This window comes from Lytechinus variegatus, chromosome 1 (assembly GCF_018143015.1).
Source record: "Lytechinus variegatus isolate NC3 chromosome 1, Lvar_3.0, whole genome shotgun sequence".
NCBI classification, from domain to species: domain Eukaryota; kingdom Metazoa; phylum Echinodermata; class Echinoidea; order Temnopleuroida; family Toxopneustidae; genus Lytechinus; species Lytechinus variegatus.
The window spans coordinates 34414775-34436104 of NC_054740.1; the positions used below are offsets into that span (position 1 = coordinate 34414775).

Below are 21330 nucleotides of genomic sequence, written 5' to 3' on the forward strand. Positions count from 1 at the left end.
GGGAATAAGACGAAGGTGATCGTGCTTTCTCGGTGTGTGCCCCTGCTCTCTGGAATCCCCTTCCCCACATTCAGAATTCTCCCACAGTTGATATATTAAAAAATCGACTATAAACCTTTCTCCTCAATCAACACAGCAGGTAAGCTGTTGCAATGACCAGTTATCTGTAAATTGTAATCTTGCTATTTCATTTATTGATTTGTACTGATTTTGTTTGGCTCAAATTTAAGTTGTAAAGCGCTTAGAAACTATATTGTATTAAGCGCTATATAAAAGCTCCATATTATTATGTAAGACCGGCAAGAAAAAAAAATAGAAGAACGAAAGGCAGAAATAAATAAAGGGGAAGAAAAAAAAAGGAAAATTCAGACGAAGGGGTGGAAGTTTATTAACTAGCTTAGATTAATTCTGTTACCTTCTTAAATTCGACGCCCATGATGTTCACAAGCGAATCTGGATCATTATATCTGTAGAAAATATCGAAGTCGTCAGCAAAGAGAACATATGGCTTACGTGCATTTTCATAATCATTCAAATAATAACAGAGGGCCAAGGATGCTACATTGTGGAACTGCTCAGAGTTGATTCATTTACGGTTTTCAAAGTGAACTCTATATCAGTAAAGCAGCTCATAAACCTACCGAAATGCATTCTCTCATATTGTGATTAAAAAGTTTTATTTCGTAGTCAATTTTAACGCTTTCGAGAAGTCAATTGGAACAACCCGACAGTGTTATCAAACTGATTAGATATCTTTTTACCAATGTTAATGGACATGATTTATATCATACTTTGCCTTTATACAAATCGATGATGTTAATTAGCAAAGATTACTTGGCTTTTATAATGAGGGAAACAACTACCCCTTCGAGAATTTACTAGAATGCAGATAATGAAGACATGGACCCTACTCTTGAGTGGCATAGTTACTACATAGTTTGTCTCCCTCACGGGTATAGGATTTGATTTCCGATAGAACGGGATCGAAAATAAAATTTATAATTCTTTTCATCACTCTCTTGGTCTTAGTAATACCATATACCAAGAGTCTTCTTTGCCTTCATAATGATACGATCTCGATTAAATTCATGCTTAGCATTTGTTTAAGCAAAATCACTGTGTTTTGTCCAAAAGGATTGTATTAATTCCGAAATACTTATGTCTAGCGAAATTAGGACCTATTTTTGAAAAATTTCTCTTTTTTGTACTGGAAAGGTTAAAGGTTTGTTTTGTTTTGTCCAAAGAGGATTTTTTTAACCCGGAATAAATATGTCTAGCAAGATTTGGTCAGAAAATCTATTTTTGTAGTGGAAAGGTTTTGTTTTTTCCAAAACATTTTTCTTAATCCGGAATAACATGTCTAGCAAATTCGTTTTCCATTTCCTTTGGAATAAAACGTTTATTGTGCCGGGAGGAAGAAACTTCTTTGGTCACTATGATATCGCTTATGTAATCAGGAAGCAAGTGAAAGCGTTGTTGACTACGAACATACAGTATATGTCACTGAAAAGACGGCTCGCACGCGTCTTGTTTTGCATTGATAATATATACTCCAATAACTTTTAGCGACCGACATAAATAAGCTGACCTTACCAAGGCAAGTCTTTGGACATGCCAAGGACCTTGTCTACTGGAACGCTCTAATTTATCCGACTTACAACGCGAAGGTGGCGCCCGGACGATGGCCCATTTCATTTTGTTTTAATTTCGTACCAGCAAGAAGATCAAATCGATTTACATGTATCTTACGAATAGATGTCTTCACAAAATGACAGTCAACAGTATCTTCGGCCAAAGGAAACCTCATGTTTCATCGATTTGTGGTTTAACTTAATAACTTCGACAACGATTCTTGCTTTGACATCTCTTAACATTTCATAAACATCAGGGACAGAAGTCTGAACAGTAAGATGGACAGGGCGGTACAATTGTTATTCTCTACAATATTCCTCATGACAAGTAAGTAATATATTTCCATTTAGGCCTATGGGTTAAGGGGTTTCAGTTCCCTTCACAGGATACTACTAATCGCGAAGAGCCTTTGAATTTTAAGTACTTCTTTATATACACAATAGGCGCTCTGCAGTGATCCTATTTATTACTATCAGCCGGGACTATGAATAGCACACAGAAGTATAGTCCTAGTTGAAGTAACATTGAAAGTCCTCGTCGTAGTAGTATATGTATGGATGGATGTATGTATGTATATAAACATATATATATATATATATATATATATATATATATATATGCATATATTTATGTTTATACAAGTAGTTGCATATGTAAAAGTAGTTTAAGTATCACTTTAGTACAGTAAAGTGGTAGAAGCAACACAATCAGTCACGCGTCGTCTTAGTAATATAGTAATTTGTAATTTGTGGTTGATATTTACATGATATTAAAACTTAATTGAAATGATACGAATGAATCGCTGTTTGAGTAACTTTGCTCTTCCTATAGAGTAGAGGTGCTATCGGATAATATTCAGGAGTGTCGTAATATTTGATTGGTCAACTGTAAGTTCTTTTTACCAAAATAGAAGTTAATGTTTACACGATGTAGCTTTCGATTTTCAGGTTAATTCAATAATAGAGCACATGTGTGGAATCCAACCTTGGTATAAAATATATGTAGTAATGTACCGCTTGTGATTTAAACGGCCTCCAGTATCCACTGCCAATAAATTTGCTATCTCATCCTTTCAAATTTAGACCCCCCCCCCCCCCCCCCCTCTTCTTCCCCTTTCTCGAAATATCCTTGTGAATGTGAAGTGTTTAATAGTGTAACCTAGAATTGGGAGTAAATGCCAAATTTAAATAGCAGAACTGATAATGGGGAGGTAGATAAAATCGTGATAGCCAAATAAATAATACACATTAGAAATTTATTTGATTTGTTTTTCTTCTTGTTATCATACATTACCTTTAATTTCTGCTATATAGGTATTCACAGTTCATGCGGACTGAATGGAACCGTGATAAGATCGCCGAATTTTCCAAACCCTTATCCTTCCGATAGCTGTGAGAGTTGGACGATTGCCACTACTTCAGGAAAACAGGTCAGTTAATCAAATATCTATGTGAATGAATGATGATTAAATCAAAGCATAAAATTGACAAGTGTGTGAAAAGATCTTTCAACAGATGATATCAGTAAATGAGACTTAAAATGAGCGAATGAATCGATAAATGAATTAAAAAGGAATTCTGGAATGTTACCCCTACTGGAAATAGTGATATATACTTTTTCTTTGCTACCCTTATTGTTGCATGCTTGCCCAAGTTGTTTCACAAGTTGTGAAAATTGGGATTGTTTATTTTAATTCAAGTAAAAGGGTCTTAGTAAAGGTCTTAATGTTTAAAGTTAGAGGCAATTCAATCATTAAATTCATTGTTTAAACATCAAATACAAAAACAATACAAACAAATTTACAACAAAATTATGGGAAAATACGCTGATGGCATGGTGACACCGGGGAAGCAGGCTTATAATAATGGGCCACAAGGTAACAAAAATATCAACAATAATAAAAATATATATATAAATATACATAACTATATAAAAATGAAACACAGGGGTACATTAGTAATTTAGGGAGTTTAAGAGGTTAACATATTGCCCTGCATAACTGTTTTAAATCTAGAAAAGTAGAACTGTGTTTTGTGTCATTGGGATAAGAGGGTTTGTGTGACCTCAGACAATATTACAATAGCTAACGTGTGGAAGAACAATACTGTTACAGTCAACAAAGTCTGTGGCATGAAATGTCTAATGGGATGTTGCAAGAGACTTGCGATCAATTGCAAGTCTATTTTTGGTTCCTAAATCTCTCAAATGTCTTGCAGTTAATTGCAAATTAGTGATTGATTGCTAATTTGCTCCTTGAAACAAGAAGTTTCATCTGATTTGCTTTAACTAATGTTGATCTATCAGTTGTAAAATTGCAACAGAATATTTAAGATATACAGTGCGTATCAAAAAAAGTTTACACTTTGAAAAAGCTCTGGGAATTAAAAAATATACAACATGTTGGTAATTTTTTGACATATAATCTTGGAATAGGGTCGCATCTATCACATGAAAGTAAAGGTTTTGACAGAATGTTACACTTGAGTGAGCACTGTCCATTTTTGTAAAGCTCGCAGAAATCTGTTTGCGCAGAAATGCTCGTTTTCACGCTGTGTCAAGGGGAAAGGGCGAAATCAAACTTACCTTATGAAACATTTCTCATACATTTACCTTGCACTTTCAGTCAATTGAAATAAAACGGATACATTCAACCATTTTGTAACAATTTTCCACCCAAATTGAAATTTCAACACTTAGTAAGCACAACCTTTACCATTTTTGTGCCAGCTGGATCTGAGGACATAACTGAATCTGAAGAAAAGTTAAAATCAGACATCTCTCGCATTTTTTTTTCACTAAGTTTTGATCATTTAAAGTGGGTTTACATCTCATTTTTCATTTAATACTTGTTTCTCCACACTTTTCCCAAGCTTGAAAATGATTAACACAATGAAAATCAAGCCTAAGTTATTTCATGTAATTCACAGCTCAGTGTAAAGCAAATATCGTCACGATGGCCTCGGTGTGTGGGGGAGTGGGGTGGGGTGCAATGCACTCTTCGGAGGGTTTTGGGAAAGGAAACAAGTTTAAAAAGGTTAAAGAGATCTTCAAATAAATTTTACTAGCTAAATTCCACGTGTTCTTCATGATTAAGGTCTACTTTTATTTACATAACTATTTCGAAGTTCTGCGCGAATCATTTTTCACCAGCTTTTTAAAAGTAAGTGGTACTCACTCAAGCGGAAATATTTTTCGACAGTTATATTGTCATTCTTGGATCTGTACCAATGTTAAAATGTGAAAAAATCTTCAGGATATTCCAAATGTATGATTTTACAGGATTTTTTTTAAGTGTAAACTTTTTTTTGATACGCACTGTATAGATAAATTAAAGAAACCGTCCTGTCTCTTCTTATGAAAATTATACTTGGTCTTATCAAAATGCAAGAGCAGTTTATTACAAACAATTATTTATGTAGTTTATCCAATTCATATATTTGCTGATGACATAACGTTCATTTTGTATCATCAGTAACTAATGAAAAGCGTTAAACTGAAGAGCAATTAAGTATATCATTCATATATAAAAAAAAAGAATTTAAAAAAGGAGGAGGGGGCCTAACACAGACCCCTGAGGAATTCCACAAGATATATAACTCCCGGATATAACTTAAGTTAGATTTGACACCATCGAATACCACTTGTTGCCTTCTCTATACCAAATAACTGGTGAACCACTGTAGTGCAATCCCTCTAATACCATAATATGCATCAAATGCCTTTGAGAGCTCCATAAATACACTGAGACAATATAGTTACTATCACTGATTGCATGAAATATTTATCAAACTCAATACATCAAGTTCTGTTGAAAAGTCGGGAGAAAAGTATTTCCTAAAACCAGAATTGTTGGGATATTGGACGAGAGGAATTTGAAAAGCCGCGTATAAATGATCTTTTCTAGCATTTTTGAAAAAAAGGGTAAAGGGCAATAGGTGCAATGATATCATACTTGACACCCTTTTTGTAAACGGAAAATGGGTACTACGTAAGCATTCTTATCAGGGACAGTGCCTTGCGACATTGATTCATTGAATACAAGGAAAAGAAGGTTAATAATAGAATGAATACATGCCTTGATAACATGTGCTGCAATGCAGTCTGAACCTGTTGAGGCAGATGATATCATGGATGAGTGAACATTAAGTATTTCGGTATGGGAATTTGGTACACGGTTGAATAAATAGTCATGAAAATGAAAGGAGGAAATGGGTATCTTTTCTTGTGTAATCTTACCAATTTCAACAGTCGAATATTTCATTACAGTACCTGCAGAATTTGCATTTTCCATCATATTTAGCGCATTTTCATAATTTGTATTAATAATTACACTGAAAGTACCGCGGTTCACCATCATTGACTACGGATGCATATAAGATTTATCATATCTATGAAATGGATTCACATACCAATACTCTTCTTGTAATATCAAAGTACAATTTATCGGGTTTCATCCAACACTTCTCAACAGTCCACGTAAATCGTAAAATATGAAAACATGGTCTTGAAATTTGATATGACACGATCAGGGTTAAGTCATACGACTTGATCACCAGTATTAGTAATGGATGACGTGAATTATACGGGTACCTATAACGACAAATATTCGTGGATGTAAAAGTCAATAAGATAGATAAGATTTTATTAAACTCTATCGACCCCGGTTGGGATTATAAGAGTCTCAACAAAAACATATTTACAATAATGAATATGCGTATAAAAGGAGAATGAACATATTTATAATAATGAATTTGCGTAAAAAAATGAACACATTTACAATTAATGAATATATGCGTATAAAAATGAACATATTTACAAAAATTAATATGCGTGTAAAAATGAACATGAATATGTGTATAAAAGTTAACATATTTACAATGATGATTACAATTGTTTGCATTGTAGAAATATATGTTGCAAAAGGTTAATAAAACAACAACAACAACAGCAATAAAACCCACTATAAACTCAATAGAATGACTTAGATTATATACGCCTGCTTATTTACTATTGTCTTTGTCAGCTTGTGTGTACACTGTTAATACAAACAGATGATTTTACAGTAAAAAGATAAAAACATATGACTTTGGGATATAACATAATAATTCTGTATAACGGGAATTTTCCTGCAATATAACAGAGCGGGTCTGTTAAAACATGATGAAAACACTTCATTACAAGAAATTTGTTGTAAGATTTCAGACACCAAATACAAATCTATGTAATTTTACACTGTGCTTTTAAGATTACATCATGTGTTCTGAAGACTCTGCTGCAGCAACTTAGTTTTTTAAGTAAGGAATTTGCTACCGGCGTATGTATGTTTATTCGAATGGTTATGTAATTATTCATCATTGGAGTTGGTTTACTTTCGGTGTAAAAGTTCACAATCGCTCTGACCAGTCACTGATATTTTATCTCCCTTGTCGGAGTAATTATAGGACAACTTTCAAGGTGATAGCAAACCAACTAATGGGGTAATTTTAAATGAAATTTCACACGCTTCTTTGAGCAATTTAAAAAACTCATTATGTTGAAAGCAGCCTTTTTACTGCAATACCAATATGAAAAAAATTATATAAACACGCCTATATAATTACACACATATTGAAATAACCAATCGAATAAACCATATACACACACACGCAAATACCAGGGGCCGTTTCATAAAGCTGTTCGTAAGTTAAGAACAACTTCAAGAACGACTGGTGATACTTTCTTGAGGTAAATGGTATTAAATTAATGATTGTTTAGCGCGCATGAGAAGGGTTCACCAGTCTAAAGTCGCTCTTAACTTGAAAACAGCTTTATGAAACGGCCCCCTGGTTTATTTTTTTTAGGACTTCGGGGTTGTACGGATGTTTTAATAATTATGTTAACGTCTTGATGCGGAAAAGGCGAGATATCAATGTTGCCATGTTGACTTCTAAAAAGTTGCGAGTGTAAGATGACGTGGACATGGACGAATCTGGTCATATTGAAACTTTGTAGAAGTAGACTCGGCAAGATAACAATCATGTTTCATCCGTCCCGGGGGTCGTTTCATAAAGCTGTTCGTAAGTTAAGAGCGACTTCAAGAACGACTGGTGAGTTTCTTGTTGTAAATGGTATATTCATTGGCGATGGTTTAGCGCGTAAGAAAGGTTCACCAGTCGTTCTTAAAGTCGCCCTTAACTTACAAACAACTTTATGAAACGGCCCCCAAGTTGACATAATGAGATACACATCCTCTTCAGTAATACCTTTAGTTCTTCTCAGTAGAGCCAAACTTTCGGCTCGCGCTTCGCGTTCGCATTCATGTTAAGTAACATACGCAAATTTTTCATGATTACAAAAATTGATCAAAAGTATCCAGTTTTCGGTTGTGATAACATTTTTTTTTAATTCGTCCATTAGGCCTAGGCCTATTTAATTTATGAGAATCATCATTTCAACGAGTCGGTCTACACACAGCCCTTTAAGTATTACCTTCCCAGGTCAAAAGTTAAAAGGTCACCGAGGTCATTTGATGAAAATTTTAGAAGTGATGATATTATTATCTATATTTCATTGCAATGTAGATTTTGATAGTCGTCAAGACATTGGTTTTGGAGGAACTGTGGGATACTCTCACCATCAACCATACCTCCCCCGACCTCCAGGCACCCTTCACATCTCGTATTCGTAGAGGGGTCGAGGGGTTCGCCTTCGCAGGTGTTGGGGTGACCAATATTTCGTTCTGCAGTGATACCAGACGAGAATTTACCGGCTTTGAACTTGAATATATCATCTCAGAAATCAAAAGTAAATAGAATATTTCAGTGTTTTATACTTTTGAAGGTGTTCAGTGGTACGTCCCCCATTATCATAATGAATTATGATTTTATGTAAATTTGTAATTCATATCATTTAGGCACTTTGCGTGGTGATTATGCTACCAATTTTTCAAATAATATTATTTCATATTATAAATATATATTTTTGATATTTCATATCAAGACACGAGTAGTATTAATGATATTAATTCAAGTTGAGGATGTTACAATGTAACACTTCTAAGTGTAATCATTTAAGATCTGTATTATGTTTCATTATTTGGAATTGATTAAATAGATAAAATACAGTCATTATTTCATATAGTATTAACGAAATAATAATGTAATAACGATGGACAAGGATAATGGTGTGCTTGATTATCATATTTTCACATTGCTTGTAGTTCAGTCAGTTAAGATTTCACACAAAGTGCTAATGTTGTTTAATTTTCGTGGTTCACGATTGTTCACCGTGTGAAGATGACTCGTTGGCTCAACTCAGAACATTGATAGGGAAACCTACATACACATGCCGATCTCAGATGCAACTTGTCGCAGCCGACGCTCAGTGTAACGGTGTCTTCGATTGCGCAGATTATTCAGATGACGTAGAATGCTACGGTAAGTCACGTGCTCCTTCCGTATTGTCCAATCAGAATATGACCTGAAACAATATGATTACAATTATTGCTTTGTCTGTGTTTCTAATCTTATGGATCTAGGGTGACCTCGAAAAACATGACAGTTTTAGTATGATTTTTTTTTTTTTTGGGGGGGGGATGATAACAAAGGCGTTCTCGACAGCGTTTACAATGCAGCCGTTGCGCAAATCCATTTGTTCAAACAAAAATGACAAGTTCATAATGAATCACCGAGGTTATTCTAGAAAACAGAATGTTAATCCAACTGACTGCATTGAGAAAGAATTGACCCTCCGTTTTACTTTTAAAAACAAATGTCATCTTAGGTAATTTTATTTATTGAACTGTTTTCCTTAAATCTTGCTGTATTTTCGACCTTGTTTATGTTATATTTATCATAATTATTTTGTGAAACGGAAATAAATAAATAAATCAAATCAAATCGAATCAAATTGATTGACACTGAAACATCAGTCCCCTGGATAAAGGTAAAGTCAATATATTTTATAAGGATATATATATATATATATTTCTTTAATATTTTACAGATGAGGTTTTTGGCGGGATGTGTGGGCCAGGCTACTACCAATGTGAGGGGTTGGTAGAAGAGTTGTGTTTATCATCAGACCGAGTTTGTGATGGCTGGGATGATTGCCCACTGGGAGATGATGAAAACAATTGCGGTAAGACTCCAAGGGAGCGTTTCATCAACATTTTTGTCCGACAAGTTGTCAGATCCGACAACTTTCCTTGATTCTGATTGGCTGAGAGGCACTGTTACTATAGTAACTGTCGGATAAAACAAGACTTGTCAGACAAAAGTAACGTCCGACAAGTCCTTTCATGAATCGCTCCCCTGATATTCTTGTTAATCCCACCATCATTTTTTGGCGGTCAAACAATTTTACTGTCAAACTGGTCTTGTCCATAATTTCACTTATTTATCGTTTGATTTATACTTAATTACTTACATAATTGTAAAACGTATTCGTTCGCTAAGTGACTAATATCATTTATTATGTAAATTAAGGTCACATATCTCTCGACTGCCATTTATACCCACGGCCTCATAATTTGATTTATCCTTGGTCCAGCAGAGCGACGTGACTTAATGCCAGGTTCGTTGGCTAAATTTTGTAAATGGAATCTTTACATAAAATACTACACTATATTTTCGTAATGTAATTATAATTTCATAGCATGATTCCTCATAACCAGCAGAAGAAACACAAAATCGTTAATCATTTTCGGGAAGACATTGTATAATTATGATATTTGTGTGGGATGGAGCAGGAAGCGTGCCTTTTTTCGATTCTGAGTCTCGTTATTTTTCTCATGGGTTGCAGCTGGGTTAAAAATGAAATAAAGAGCGAGCACGAAGAGGGAGGGGAGGGCATACGCATAATTATGTCTGTAAGCTATTTCAATTGTTAGCCTTCCTAATAATTTTGGAGATGTGGTTTTACAATGAAATGTTTCTCTCCCATCCCCAAAACGAAAATCAAAATGATTGGTCTCACTCTAAATTGTATCTTTACACCTCTTCCTGGAGCGTTGTGACCCAGTGGATTAGTCCCGGACGTTGAAACAGAGAGTCGTGGGTTCAAATCCCAGCCACGGCGTAATTTCCTTCGGCAAGAAATTTATCCACTTTTTGCTGCACTCGACCCAGGTGAGGTAAATGGATACCGGCAGGAAGTAATGCCTTAAAAAGCTGTGCGAAACCAGAATCGGTAGACTAGCTTAGCCGGGGTAATATAGGAGCACATTGAGCACCTAGCAGGGTGGATAAGTTATTATTTTTTATTTACTATTGGATTATTAAAAATATCTTAGTTACCTATTATGGGTGAAGCATTGCTGATATTCATGCGGGCATAACTTTTTTTTTTTAGAAACCTTGATGTGTCCCTCGAACTGTTCCTGCGGCGAATCGGCTTTCTACGGACGGTTTGGCCCAGACCAGCCACAATGCAACAATCCAAATTGGTTGCCATTCTGGGTAAATTGTACCAGCGGTTGGAATAATGAATATACAATAAATACAGCTCCTAAGACAATAATGTTGTAAGTATTGTGCATACAGATTAGTGATGTTGTGCTAAATCATGAAAAATTATACATGGTCGTATACGAAGCGAGATGGAAACTACTGAACACCTAGAATTAAAAAAAAACTCTTATTTTTATTGCATATTTTTCACAAGAAAGGTCCTCTTAAAATTATGCATCAGATTCTTTCCTATCACGTTTTGATGATTAAAAAATACTTATACCAGCATTATTAAGCACTTCTGCTTCCTTTTGGGGAAAAATACTTCTCCGTATAAACACCGAAAAGTGCATTTAAATAAATTTAAGACTGATTTGTGTCGTTGAAAATCAACTATTAGCTCTAATGCGTGCAGATTAAAAAAGAACTAAGCATCACGTCATGCTAACAACTGGCTAAATTGTATTCATTTGACCGGAGATCAACGCATGTATTTCCATCTTGAAATTGTGTTTTGATGAGGGTTCTTTTTATGTGAATAATAGAAATCTAAACGGAGCACCGATCAAAGATTTACAGCCTGGTACTTTCCATGGGCTAGAGAATGTGCAAACATTGTGAGTAATAATCTTTTCTTTTTGTCAATGAATTTGATTTCTATTTTTTTTTAATTCTTCTACACAAAATAGTGGGAATGTTTGGGGGGTTTGCATTTGGATTGGTTTTAAAAGAGATTGCTGTAATGCACTATTTGTCAAAATAAATGTATCAGTGATTAGCACCCAACCCAGAGAAAGAGCTCGAAATCGACCAAAATTATGATAGCAAACCTATCGCATTGACCATTTTATATATATATTTTTTTTTTTTTGGGGGGGGGAAATAACTACCTTCAGTCGATCATAACCCACATTCATTGGGGCAGACTATTGTACCTTCATGAAGGTCAATTCAATCGTTACTTTTAAAATAATGTAAGTTTTGGAATGTGTGCTGTATTTTCCGCCATTTTGCTTATCTTTTAAAAAGCAAAATAAATAAATAAATATATGATTTTCACATTTTTCATTAAAGTCTTGTGAAATATACTAGAAATGCAGTAAAATATTTCCTTTAAATTTCGGTAATATACTTGTACACTTTATAAGTTTAAATTGATAAATTTCAGGGACGTATCATCAGCTCAATTAAAAAGGTTCCCACCAGGAATCTTTGTTGGAATGCATCGACTTGTTAAAATGTAAGTAATGATAATAATGTAAGTAATAATAATAAAGCAAAGTATTAGATAGAGCTGTCAAGGTGACATCACCCTTTATGTCAAGGTGAGATCGCCCTTTAATTATTTCATGAATATTTACTATATAAATTATTTTCCTTGAAAATTGATATTTTTTTAAAATTTAAATGTCAAAACAAGAAATGGCGCTTTTGGATGAAGTATAAATTTATTTAGTATTAGAAAATAATGATAAAGATATAACTTACATTTATAACGTGTTTAATTTATCTGATATTCCACCTTGCAAATTATAATAACTGTATGAATCATCACTTTTGAGGTCTTCTGGAATTTACCCAAAATTAGTTTTCACCATTTCATTTCCTTTCATTCATTTATCCATTCATTCACTCATTCATTCATTCATTCATTCACCCATTCGTTCGTTCATTCGTTCATTCAGCATTCAGTCATTCAATTAATCGATTTTTTTAAAGTTATAAATTCAGTCGTTCGTTCATTCATTCAGCCATATTTTTTCTTCTTCTAGAATTGCAGAGAATAATAGCTTGACGTACTTGGAAAGAAATGCATTTCAAGGACTCTACCACTTACGGCTCCTGTAAGTAGTATCTTTCAAAATTCGAAAAAAAAACGAGAGAAAGAGAGTTAAATAAACACCAGTTGAATAAGATACAAAGATAAAATAATTAGTTCTGTATAAGATGTTATCAATGCTATGGCATACGATATTTCACTCTTTCACTTTCTTTACTCTTTAAAGGTACTTAGATTTCAATCATATAGCCAGACTCGATGAAGGATGCTTTTTAGATCTCCACAGTCTATTTTTCATGTAAGTTCTTGCATTCTTTGGTCATTTACATGTTCTATTACTGGTTCTTTTATTGGCGGCTTGTGTGGTTGATTCTCAAAGTGGCATTGAATATAAATGAACACTTGGATTAAGTAAGTTCACTGTATAGGCTTCTAATCTGGATTATCCTATATACGAGACCACTTTGTCCTGATTTAGGCATATTATATTGCTTTACGTCATTGTGTTAATCTCTTTGACAAAACGACTTTCATTTCCACTATAGCTCCGTCCTACCGTGGACCTATTACATGGTCCTATACCATTTGGTGGAAGTGAACATTTCCGCAAGCTGATAAAATCAAATAAATGTGTTTTTCCTCTAAATATATGCTGAATTTGTTTACCTGTAAGTAACGATCGAATTACATGTTAAAATCGAGTCCACAAAAATATCTTGCAGAGGCGTTATGAGCCCCTAAGATTGAGTCGGCTGAAGTTGTTCGGAGGCTGCGCGTGAATTAAACAAAATAATAATAATAAGCAGAAGGGGTGAACCAATCGCTCCCCCAAGTAAATATCTTGAAATAAATGGTCAGCTTTCCTATATAAATTAAGTATAAATTAAAATTATCCTTCTCACAACATGGATTTTAGCAAAAAGTAAGCCCCATATTTTTACAGTGATGTTATGATTTAAAATGAGGGGGTCGTTTTGGTCTCGAGCTCCTTCCCTTCCGTGCTCACTCAAATGAAAAAAAAATTAAATGGAAGGAAACAAATACTTATTTGAATGAATGGATAATGATGGATGAAGGAATGGATGAGTGAATGAATGAACGAACGAACGAATGAATGAATGAATGAATAAATATATGATTTCGGATGTTGTGTTTGAAAGAGTGATCCCATGATGCTTTCAGGCTGTGAGAAATATCTGGAAGATATACATGAATTGATGAATATCCTGAATGTCGGTGGTGAAATAAATATTGCTTTATTTGATGAATCTGTTGTTTCTAATTCCATTTAATGAATAACACTTTTTCTGTTTTAGAGGGCTTGATAACAATGCTCTTGGAAACTTTCGACCTGGTGCCTTTAAAGATCTCGGAGGTTCACTAGAACGATTGTAAGTTTGAAACCCCAAATTACATTTTAATTTGATGGATACAACATTATTGCTTTTGTTATTCATTGTCAGCAATATCTAAACAAGTCATGTTGAAGCAATCCTTAATAATTTGATAGAAACTTGGGCTTTTACAGGCTCTACCTTTTACAATGCATAACTTCATCTTTAACACGGGCAGTGGTAATGAAGCATCATGCAGGCCTGATCATATGAATATTTTAGTGTTGCAAGTAAAACATTAAGACGGAAATACCTCAATGCTCCATTGCATGTAAGGTATTTCAAGATGATCAGCAAACGATGAGAGTCGGGGGGGGGGGGCTGTAGTGTCAGCACAGGGGTATATAAATATTTTGTCCAGATATATATATATTTTTCAATATTTTGTCACTGTGAGCTTTGTATCCCTGACGAAGACGTAAGGTTTGCTCCGAAAATTTGGAGAATACTTGGAAATAAACATTGTTGGAACTGCTGTGTGTGAATGTGGGGGGGGGGGGGGGTTGAGAAATTAAGTGACGGATTTATGGAGTAATCACACCTTTTCATCCCTGTCCCCCACCCCCATTCTCAAATCCATGATCTGTCCTAGTCTGATTTCATGTCAATCTTACTTTTTTTACAGAGTTATACCAGACAACAACATAACATCAGTCAATTCAAGTATGTTTGACGGCATCAGAGAGAATCTATTACTTCTGTAAGATAATTATGATTGACCTTTTTATAAGGAGTAGCTACTGTGCGATAACGGTATCTGAAAATCAGATTTGTTATGAAAATTAATTGATATTCCTCATACGCACCGCGTCAAATTATTGCACTTTTACATTAAATTTGATTAGTTGTATAATACGGGTCAGGACATTACACTGTAAAAAATATTGGGTAAAATCTTTACCACCACGAGGTTAATTATGTGTCCAACCAATTTTACCCAATGCGGGAAGTGTATTGTCCATATGGTTAAAAATAAGCAGCAATTATTATAGAATGGGCGAAATTTTCATCCCTCTGGATAAAAAAAATGCCCAAAAGAAATGCACAATGTTGGTATGATACACAATTAGTTTGGAGTACTTTTACCCAATATTTTTTAGAGTGTAGGTAGCTCTATATATTTTTTTATTATTATAACGAAATATTGGGATATAGATATTTAGATAAAATAAATGTCGCTCATTGTATATTTTATCGTCTATGGCAACAGACTATTTTTTTAATAGAATAATTATTGATAAACAAAATTCGAAAGAAGCTTTGTCATGAACTGACAGGAAACTAAAGTCCCACATCGAATGAATCGGTATTTATTTCGTGAATTCTTGATTATTCGTTAGGTTGTTAATTTGTTAATTCGATACTCCCCAATAACACTTCTCCAATTTCCTCTTCTCCCATGGCCCTTCTCTCATTAGTGATAATTAAGCACTTTCGCTCTTGTTTTAGAATTTATGGGCCTTAATTCTTAGGTGACACGACATGGTTGTTTTTCATAACTTGTCCCCACGACTTATAACTCGCTCCCTCGGTTTAATAACTCGTTCCCTCGACTTATAAATCATTGGAACGAGTTATAAGTTGAGAGAACGAGTTACATAGTCATAGGAACTACAATAAAATTACTATACTTCTCCTTCTACTCCTACTACTACTACTTCTACTACTACTACTACTACTACTACTACTACTACTACTACTACTACTACTACTACTACTACTACTACTACTACTACTACTACTATTACTATACTACTACTACTTCTACATTATTATTATTATTATTACTACTCCTAGCACTACTACTATTATTATTATTACTACTACTATAACTATTAATACTACTTCTACTATTACTACTACTTCTACTTACTGCTATTATTCCTCCTCCTCCTATACGACTAATACTCTTTTGCGTACTTACTTTTAAATTGTGATGGCAATGGTATAGTATAGATTTAATAATTATTGCTATTCAAGTAAAAGCAAGTTTGCGACAAAACACCTTTATTTATTTGATTTGTTTTTATTTTAGGAGTCTTGAGAATAATCCCGTGTCAACGATCGCTCCAGGTACATTTATCAACTTGAGCAGTGTCACTGATTTGTACGTAAAAACAAACCTTACCGTTATCAAATATTTAAAGACATATGGTCTCGCTAAATTATTGATTATAATTATTCATAAAGTTAACAAAATTATCGTTTTCATTACCAGTATTGTTGTCATCATTATTAAGAAAAAGTGATATGTTGATTTGAGTCAACACATAACTGAAAATATAGTAGGCCTATAAGAACAAAATAATTGACAATGACACAATTTGAGCCATGACCCCGTTTTTATCAAATTTTTCAAAACAGATATCTCCTCCTGCGCCCAGAAATTCCTCTGACATTATATCCTGAATTCTATGATGGGTTGGAAAGTCTGACAACAGTGTAAGTATATCGTTCTTTTATAGAATATCTGGGAACCATTTTAATTAGATTGTCAGCACCCCAAAAAAGAAGCTTCTTTGACAGTTGCTATAGTAACTGTCAGAGGCCACTGCTTTTCAGTCAATTAATTATCTCGAATTTAGCCAGCGCTAATTATTGTCGATGGACCGTTCCATAACAGAGGCAAAGTATGAATACATCTCAACAGTGTCCATATGAAAAATGCCACGTTAGACAAATTGAAACAGAGAGAAAATGACCAGAAAATACTTGTCTGCAAGTTCTCTTTACAATACAATTTTTAGCTCATCCGGCCCGAAGGGCAAGAAGAGCTTATGCCGTGACGTGGCGTCCGTCCACAATTTCAAAATGCTACTACTTCGCCAAATTAAGTCCGATTTCAATTCTGTTTGCTTTATATGAAAGCACTAGCTGGGGGATTCAAAACTTCTACACAGAATTTTGAAATTCATTAAATATGCTAAATTATGCGCATTTTTCAAAATTCACAAAATATGCTTCTTCTTTATTTTTTGACCGATTTTGAATTTTTTGCTTCCATCTGGTAAAGCTTTATAGGGTTAACCAAACTTCTACACATAATTTTGAAATTTTGACCAGAACAATTTTTATGCTAATTTATGCGAAATTAATTTATGCATATTTTTAAAATTGACATAAAATGCTTCTTCTTCTTTATTTGTTGACCGATTTTGATTTTTTTATCGTCCATCTGGTAGAGCTTCATGTGGTTCACCGATCTTCTACACAGAATTTTGAAATTTTCAATAGAACAATTTTTATGCTAATATTTATGGGAAATTAATTCATTCATATTAAAAAAATCACATAAAATGCTTTTTCTTCTTTAATAGTTGACCAGTTTTTACTTTTTTTCTTTTTCCATCTTATAGAACTTTTTGAGGTTCACCAAACTTCTACACAGAATTACAAAAAAATGTTTTTTCTTCATTTGTTGATCAATTTCAATTTTGTTTGCTTTATATAATAGCTCGAGGTGATACAAAATTTCAACATAGAATTTTGAAATTCATTAAATGTGCTAATTTATTCATATATTTTCAAAACTCACAAAACTTACTTATTTATTTAAATTACTTATTTATTTGTTGATTGAATTTGGATATTTTTGTTCCATCTGAGTGTTACATTAGGTTCACCAAGGTTCTACACTGAGTTAAGAAACATTGCCTAGATTATTATTAAGACTTAACTCATATGAAATTTATTCATAGATCACAAAAAAATGCTTTTATCTCATTTCTTCATCAATTTCAATTCTATATCCTCAATTTATGTCACCAATATAATTCACTACAGTGTCAACTGGGCTGAAATTAAAATTGTGTTAAATTTTGTTGCGAGATGCCGGATGACCTCCAAATCAATGATGTGCTAGTTGTAATGACGATAGAAATGATCAATTCTAATTTCAAACCTGAATTTAGACTTTGTCATTATTCAATGTAAGATTAAAATAAATATCATTTTGATAATATCACATTGAATTTTATTGGTTTGCACTTCAAGGTTTGCTTATGACCCAAGGATATGCTGCATCGTCCCATCGAATGTTAAGTGTAATCTTCGAGAACCATCAGAACCGCTCTTCACCTGCCGCATGACGTTCCTCCACAACAGCGCCATCAAAATCTTCACCTGGTTTCTTGCCTTCGCTTCTTTATTTGGGAACGTCTACGTATTCGTGAGTCGAATAACCACGAAACACACAAACTCAGTTGCTCAAATACAGTCCATCTTTATCGCCAACCTAGCCATATCCGATTTTCTGATGGGAGTCTACCTGTTGATTCTGGCAATCGCCGATGCGCACATTGGGGAAACCTACTTCTGGGAAGGACTGGCTCAAGATTGGCGCAGGAGCCCGATGTGTCGCTTTGCAGGATTCCTCTCGTTCTTGAGCAGTGAGACATCGGTCTTCCTCATCGTACTTATCAGCGTTGATCGTTTTATCTGTATTGTCTTCACATTCTCCAAGAGAAGACTCACCGTCTTCTCTGCTCGGGTCTGTACAGGAGTCATCTGGGTGGTGTCCATAATCCTCAGTGTGGTGTCTGTGTTGCTGGCTGTTCTAGACCCTGATTCTTATGACCTCAGCGATGTATGTGTCGGTCTACCTCTGATTCGAAAGAACGTCAATCTCCAGTCGACCGTTGACCCCGACACGCTAAACAGCATCGGCATCGAGGTCAATAAGATAGTCGCTGCGTCATCGGCGTCCACATGGCAGTATTCCGTCGCCATCTTTCTCGGCGTCAACTTCATTTGCTTCACCATTATCCTGATCGCGTACGTGGCGATTTTTATTACGGTTCGCTTCAGCAGCTCCGCCGTCGGCCGAAAGGGTTATTCATCCAAGGAAATCAGGATGGCGTTAAAACTCTCCTTCATTGTCGCCACCGATTTCTTTTGTTGGATGCCCATTGTCATCCTCGGCATCATCGTCCAAGTCGACGATGTGTATATATCACCCGATGTCTATGCCTGGCTTGTAGCCCTTGTCCTCCCAATCAATTCAGCAATCAACCCTTATCTCTACACCATCGTGGATAGGTACAGGTCTTCTTTGAAGGTCAAGTCTTCTATTTATTCTTCAGGTATGAATAAAATTTAAGATTAGAGCCTTAACCTTAAAATGTAATATATTTTAGATTGTAGCGAATTTTATAAAATTTAAATTTTATATCTATAATACATTTTTTTTCTCTAATTGTCTCCACCCACAAAATAACAAATTGATTTCTAATCTAAACAATTTAGAAAGTCAATTGTTTGTATAAAAAAAAAGAATGTTACACATTTATCCTAGGTTTCCAGGACTTTAGTGATCTTTGCTCATATAGTCCCAATTCTGCAATTTTATATATGTTATATTCAGTATCAATAAGTGATTCATAATTTGCTAGTGTACTATTTTATTTCATATCATGCGCGACTAATGAAAATTATTACACCTGAATGTCAAGATACTAATAACAAAACGGGATCGTTGAAATACATAAATATTTCAATAACAGAAATCAAGTTGCTTTATCATTATCATGGATAATTGGCTTCTTGAGATTTGATATGTACTGCTAAAAATATGATATAACACATGGCATTACTTCATGCTTCTCTGTCTACTTTAATCGCTTTCTTCTTTTTCACCTTTTTCTCATTTTCTCATAATTTAATTTTACTTATTTTCTCCTACTTTGTATCTCCTTTCATTTTCTTTTTCATTTTCCTCTTTTCCTCTTTCTTCTCTAAGATATCCGCCTCTTTATTTGTAACGCTCTCAGTCCCTCTTTCTAACGCGTTCCTTCATTTGATTGCCATTCATTTCCTCTATAACAACTTTTACTTTCTGTTTCGTTTTTCTTTCAGGTCCGGCACTCAAAGGTTCGATTCCAAGTAGATAGAGTCTTCTGAAGACATTTGAGTTCTATTTTCATACGTTTATTTCTGTTTGAAAGTTGATAAATGTTATTTATAGATTTAAATTCCAATTCATATACTTAACGTGATCATCAAAATTATTAGATTCTTGTTTTGTTTGGATTTTTCTACAAATAGTCTCGCTCATTACTTGATATGATAAACATGTAGGTCCATGGCTTAAGCAAGGGTGACATCATTGCGGGTATGGGTATACTTGTTTTCTGTAGTGTCTGTTTTGTTTTTTGTTGTTCTGTCCTGTCTTGTCCTCCTAGGTACACTGTCTTTGTTTTGTTTTGTGTTTTTTTTTTCTCTGTTAATATTCCCTCTTGTCTTGTTAAATTTAACTTACATACAATATTTGAATCGTTATATATTTTTGTACCATGGGTTTGAATATATTGTCTTGATTGTATTACTTTTTGTATAGTGTATAAACATACGAAGCTTGACCCCATTAGTATTCTTGAAATATTCTATTGAACATTGTTCATTTCTATTTGAATTGATAATTTTAATCAGTTATTTATTTCAGGGGACTCACATAAACAAGCGAGGCTTTCCAGTGAATTCCTCATTTCTGTTATTCATATTCTGTATCAAAGGCGTCGATCCTGGAGGGGGGGCAGGGGGGGGGGCGATCGCCCCACCAATGAAAATATTGGGGGCAAACATATCGTTTTGCCCCCCCCAATAATTCCGCATGTGCAACTAAAAAAAGAAAATAAGATCGTAATGCTACACTGAAATCAACATGCGAAATTGAAATACCAACTCGATTTTGATTTAAAATCGTGCTAAAAAAAACGCCCCTGTTTTGTGTTGTTCCTACTTACCTTGTCAATTTGTTTGAAATGAAAAAAATAAATTCAATCAATCAATCAATGGAGTGAATATCACTGTGATATGTTTTCAATCAATTTAAAAAAGAAGACTGGGAAACGAAAACCTAAAAAAATAAAAAAGAATAAGGAGAAAGGAAAAAAATGGGAATATTGAAAATATGAAGTATAGTGTATACTATTCGTTTGATTTTTTTTCCTACGTCGACCTTTTTAATTGAATGTAATAAAAATAATCATTATTTTCAACTCTTTGTATGAATTTATTCTCGGCTTTAATATCAAGCATACAGTGAGTATTAAATTTTGGATGGTTTCCAGAAAAGGGAGAATTTCATGATCTGTGTTAG

The 21330-nt window shown here is 34.2% G+C and overlaps 1 protein-coding gene across 2 annotated transcripts; it reads left to right on the forward strand.

The window, feature by feature from the left end:
- The first annotated feature begins 1532 nt into the window (after positions 1–1532).
- LOC121412260 (G-protein coupled receptor GRL101-like) lies at positions 1533–20784 on the forward strand. Of its 2 annotated transcripts, XM_041605163.1 has the most exons (16): positions 1533–1959; positions 2946–3061; positions 8193–8415; positions 8907–9047; positions 9616–9750; positions 10963–11134; positions 11606–11677; positions 12229–12300; positions 12833–12904; positions 13067–13138; positions 14157–14231; positions 14860–14934; positions 16270–16341; positions 16599–16676; positions 18228–19315; positions 20088–20784. In XM_041605163.1, exons 1-16 carry the CDS (start codon positions 1911–1913, stop codon positions 20120–20122), a joined length of 2547 nt encoding a protein of 848 aa, XP_041461097.1. In that variant the 5' UTR covers positions 1533–1910; the 3' UTR covers positions 20123–20784. The 2 variants fall into 2 exon arrangements, with proteins under 2 accessions (XP_041461097.1, XP_041461102.1); XM_041605168.1 differs by lacking the exons at positions 1533–1959; positions 8193–8415 and having other exon boundaries at positions 2972–3061; positions 20088–20783.
- Positions 20785–21330: the final 546 nt, after the last annotated feature.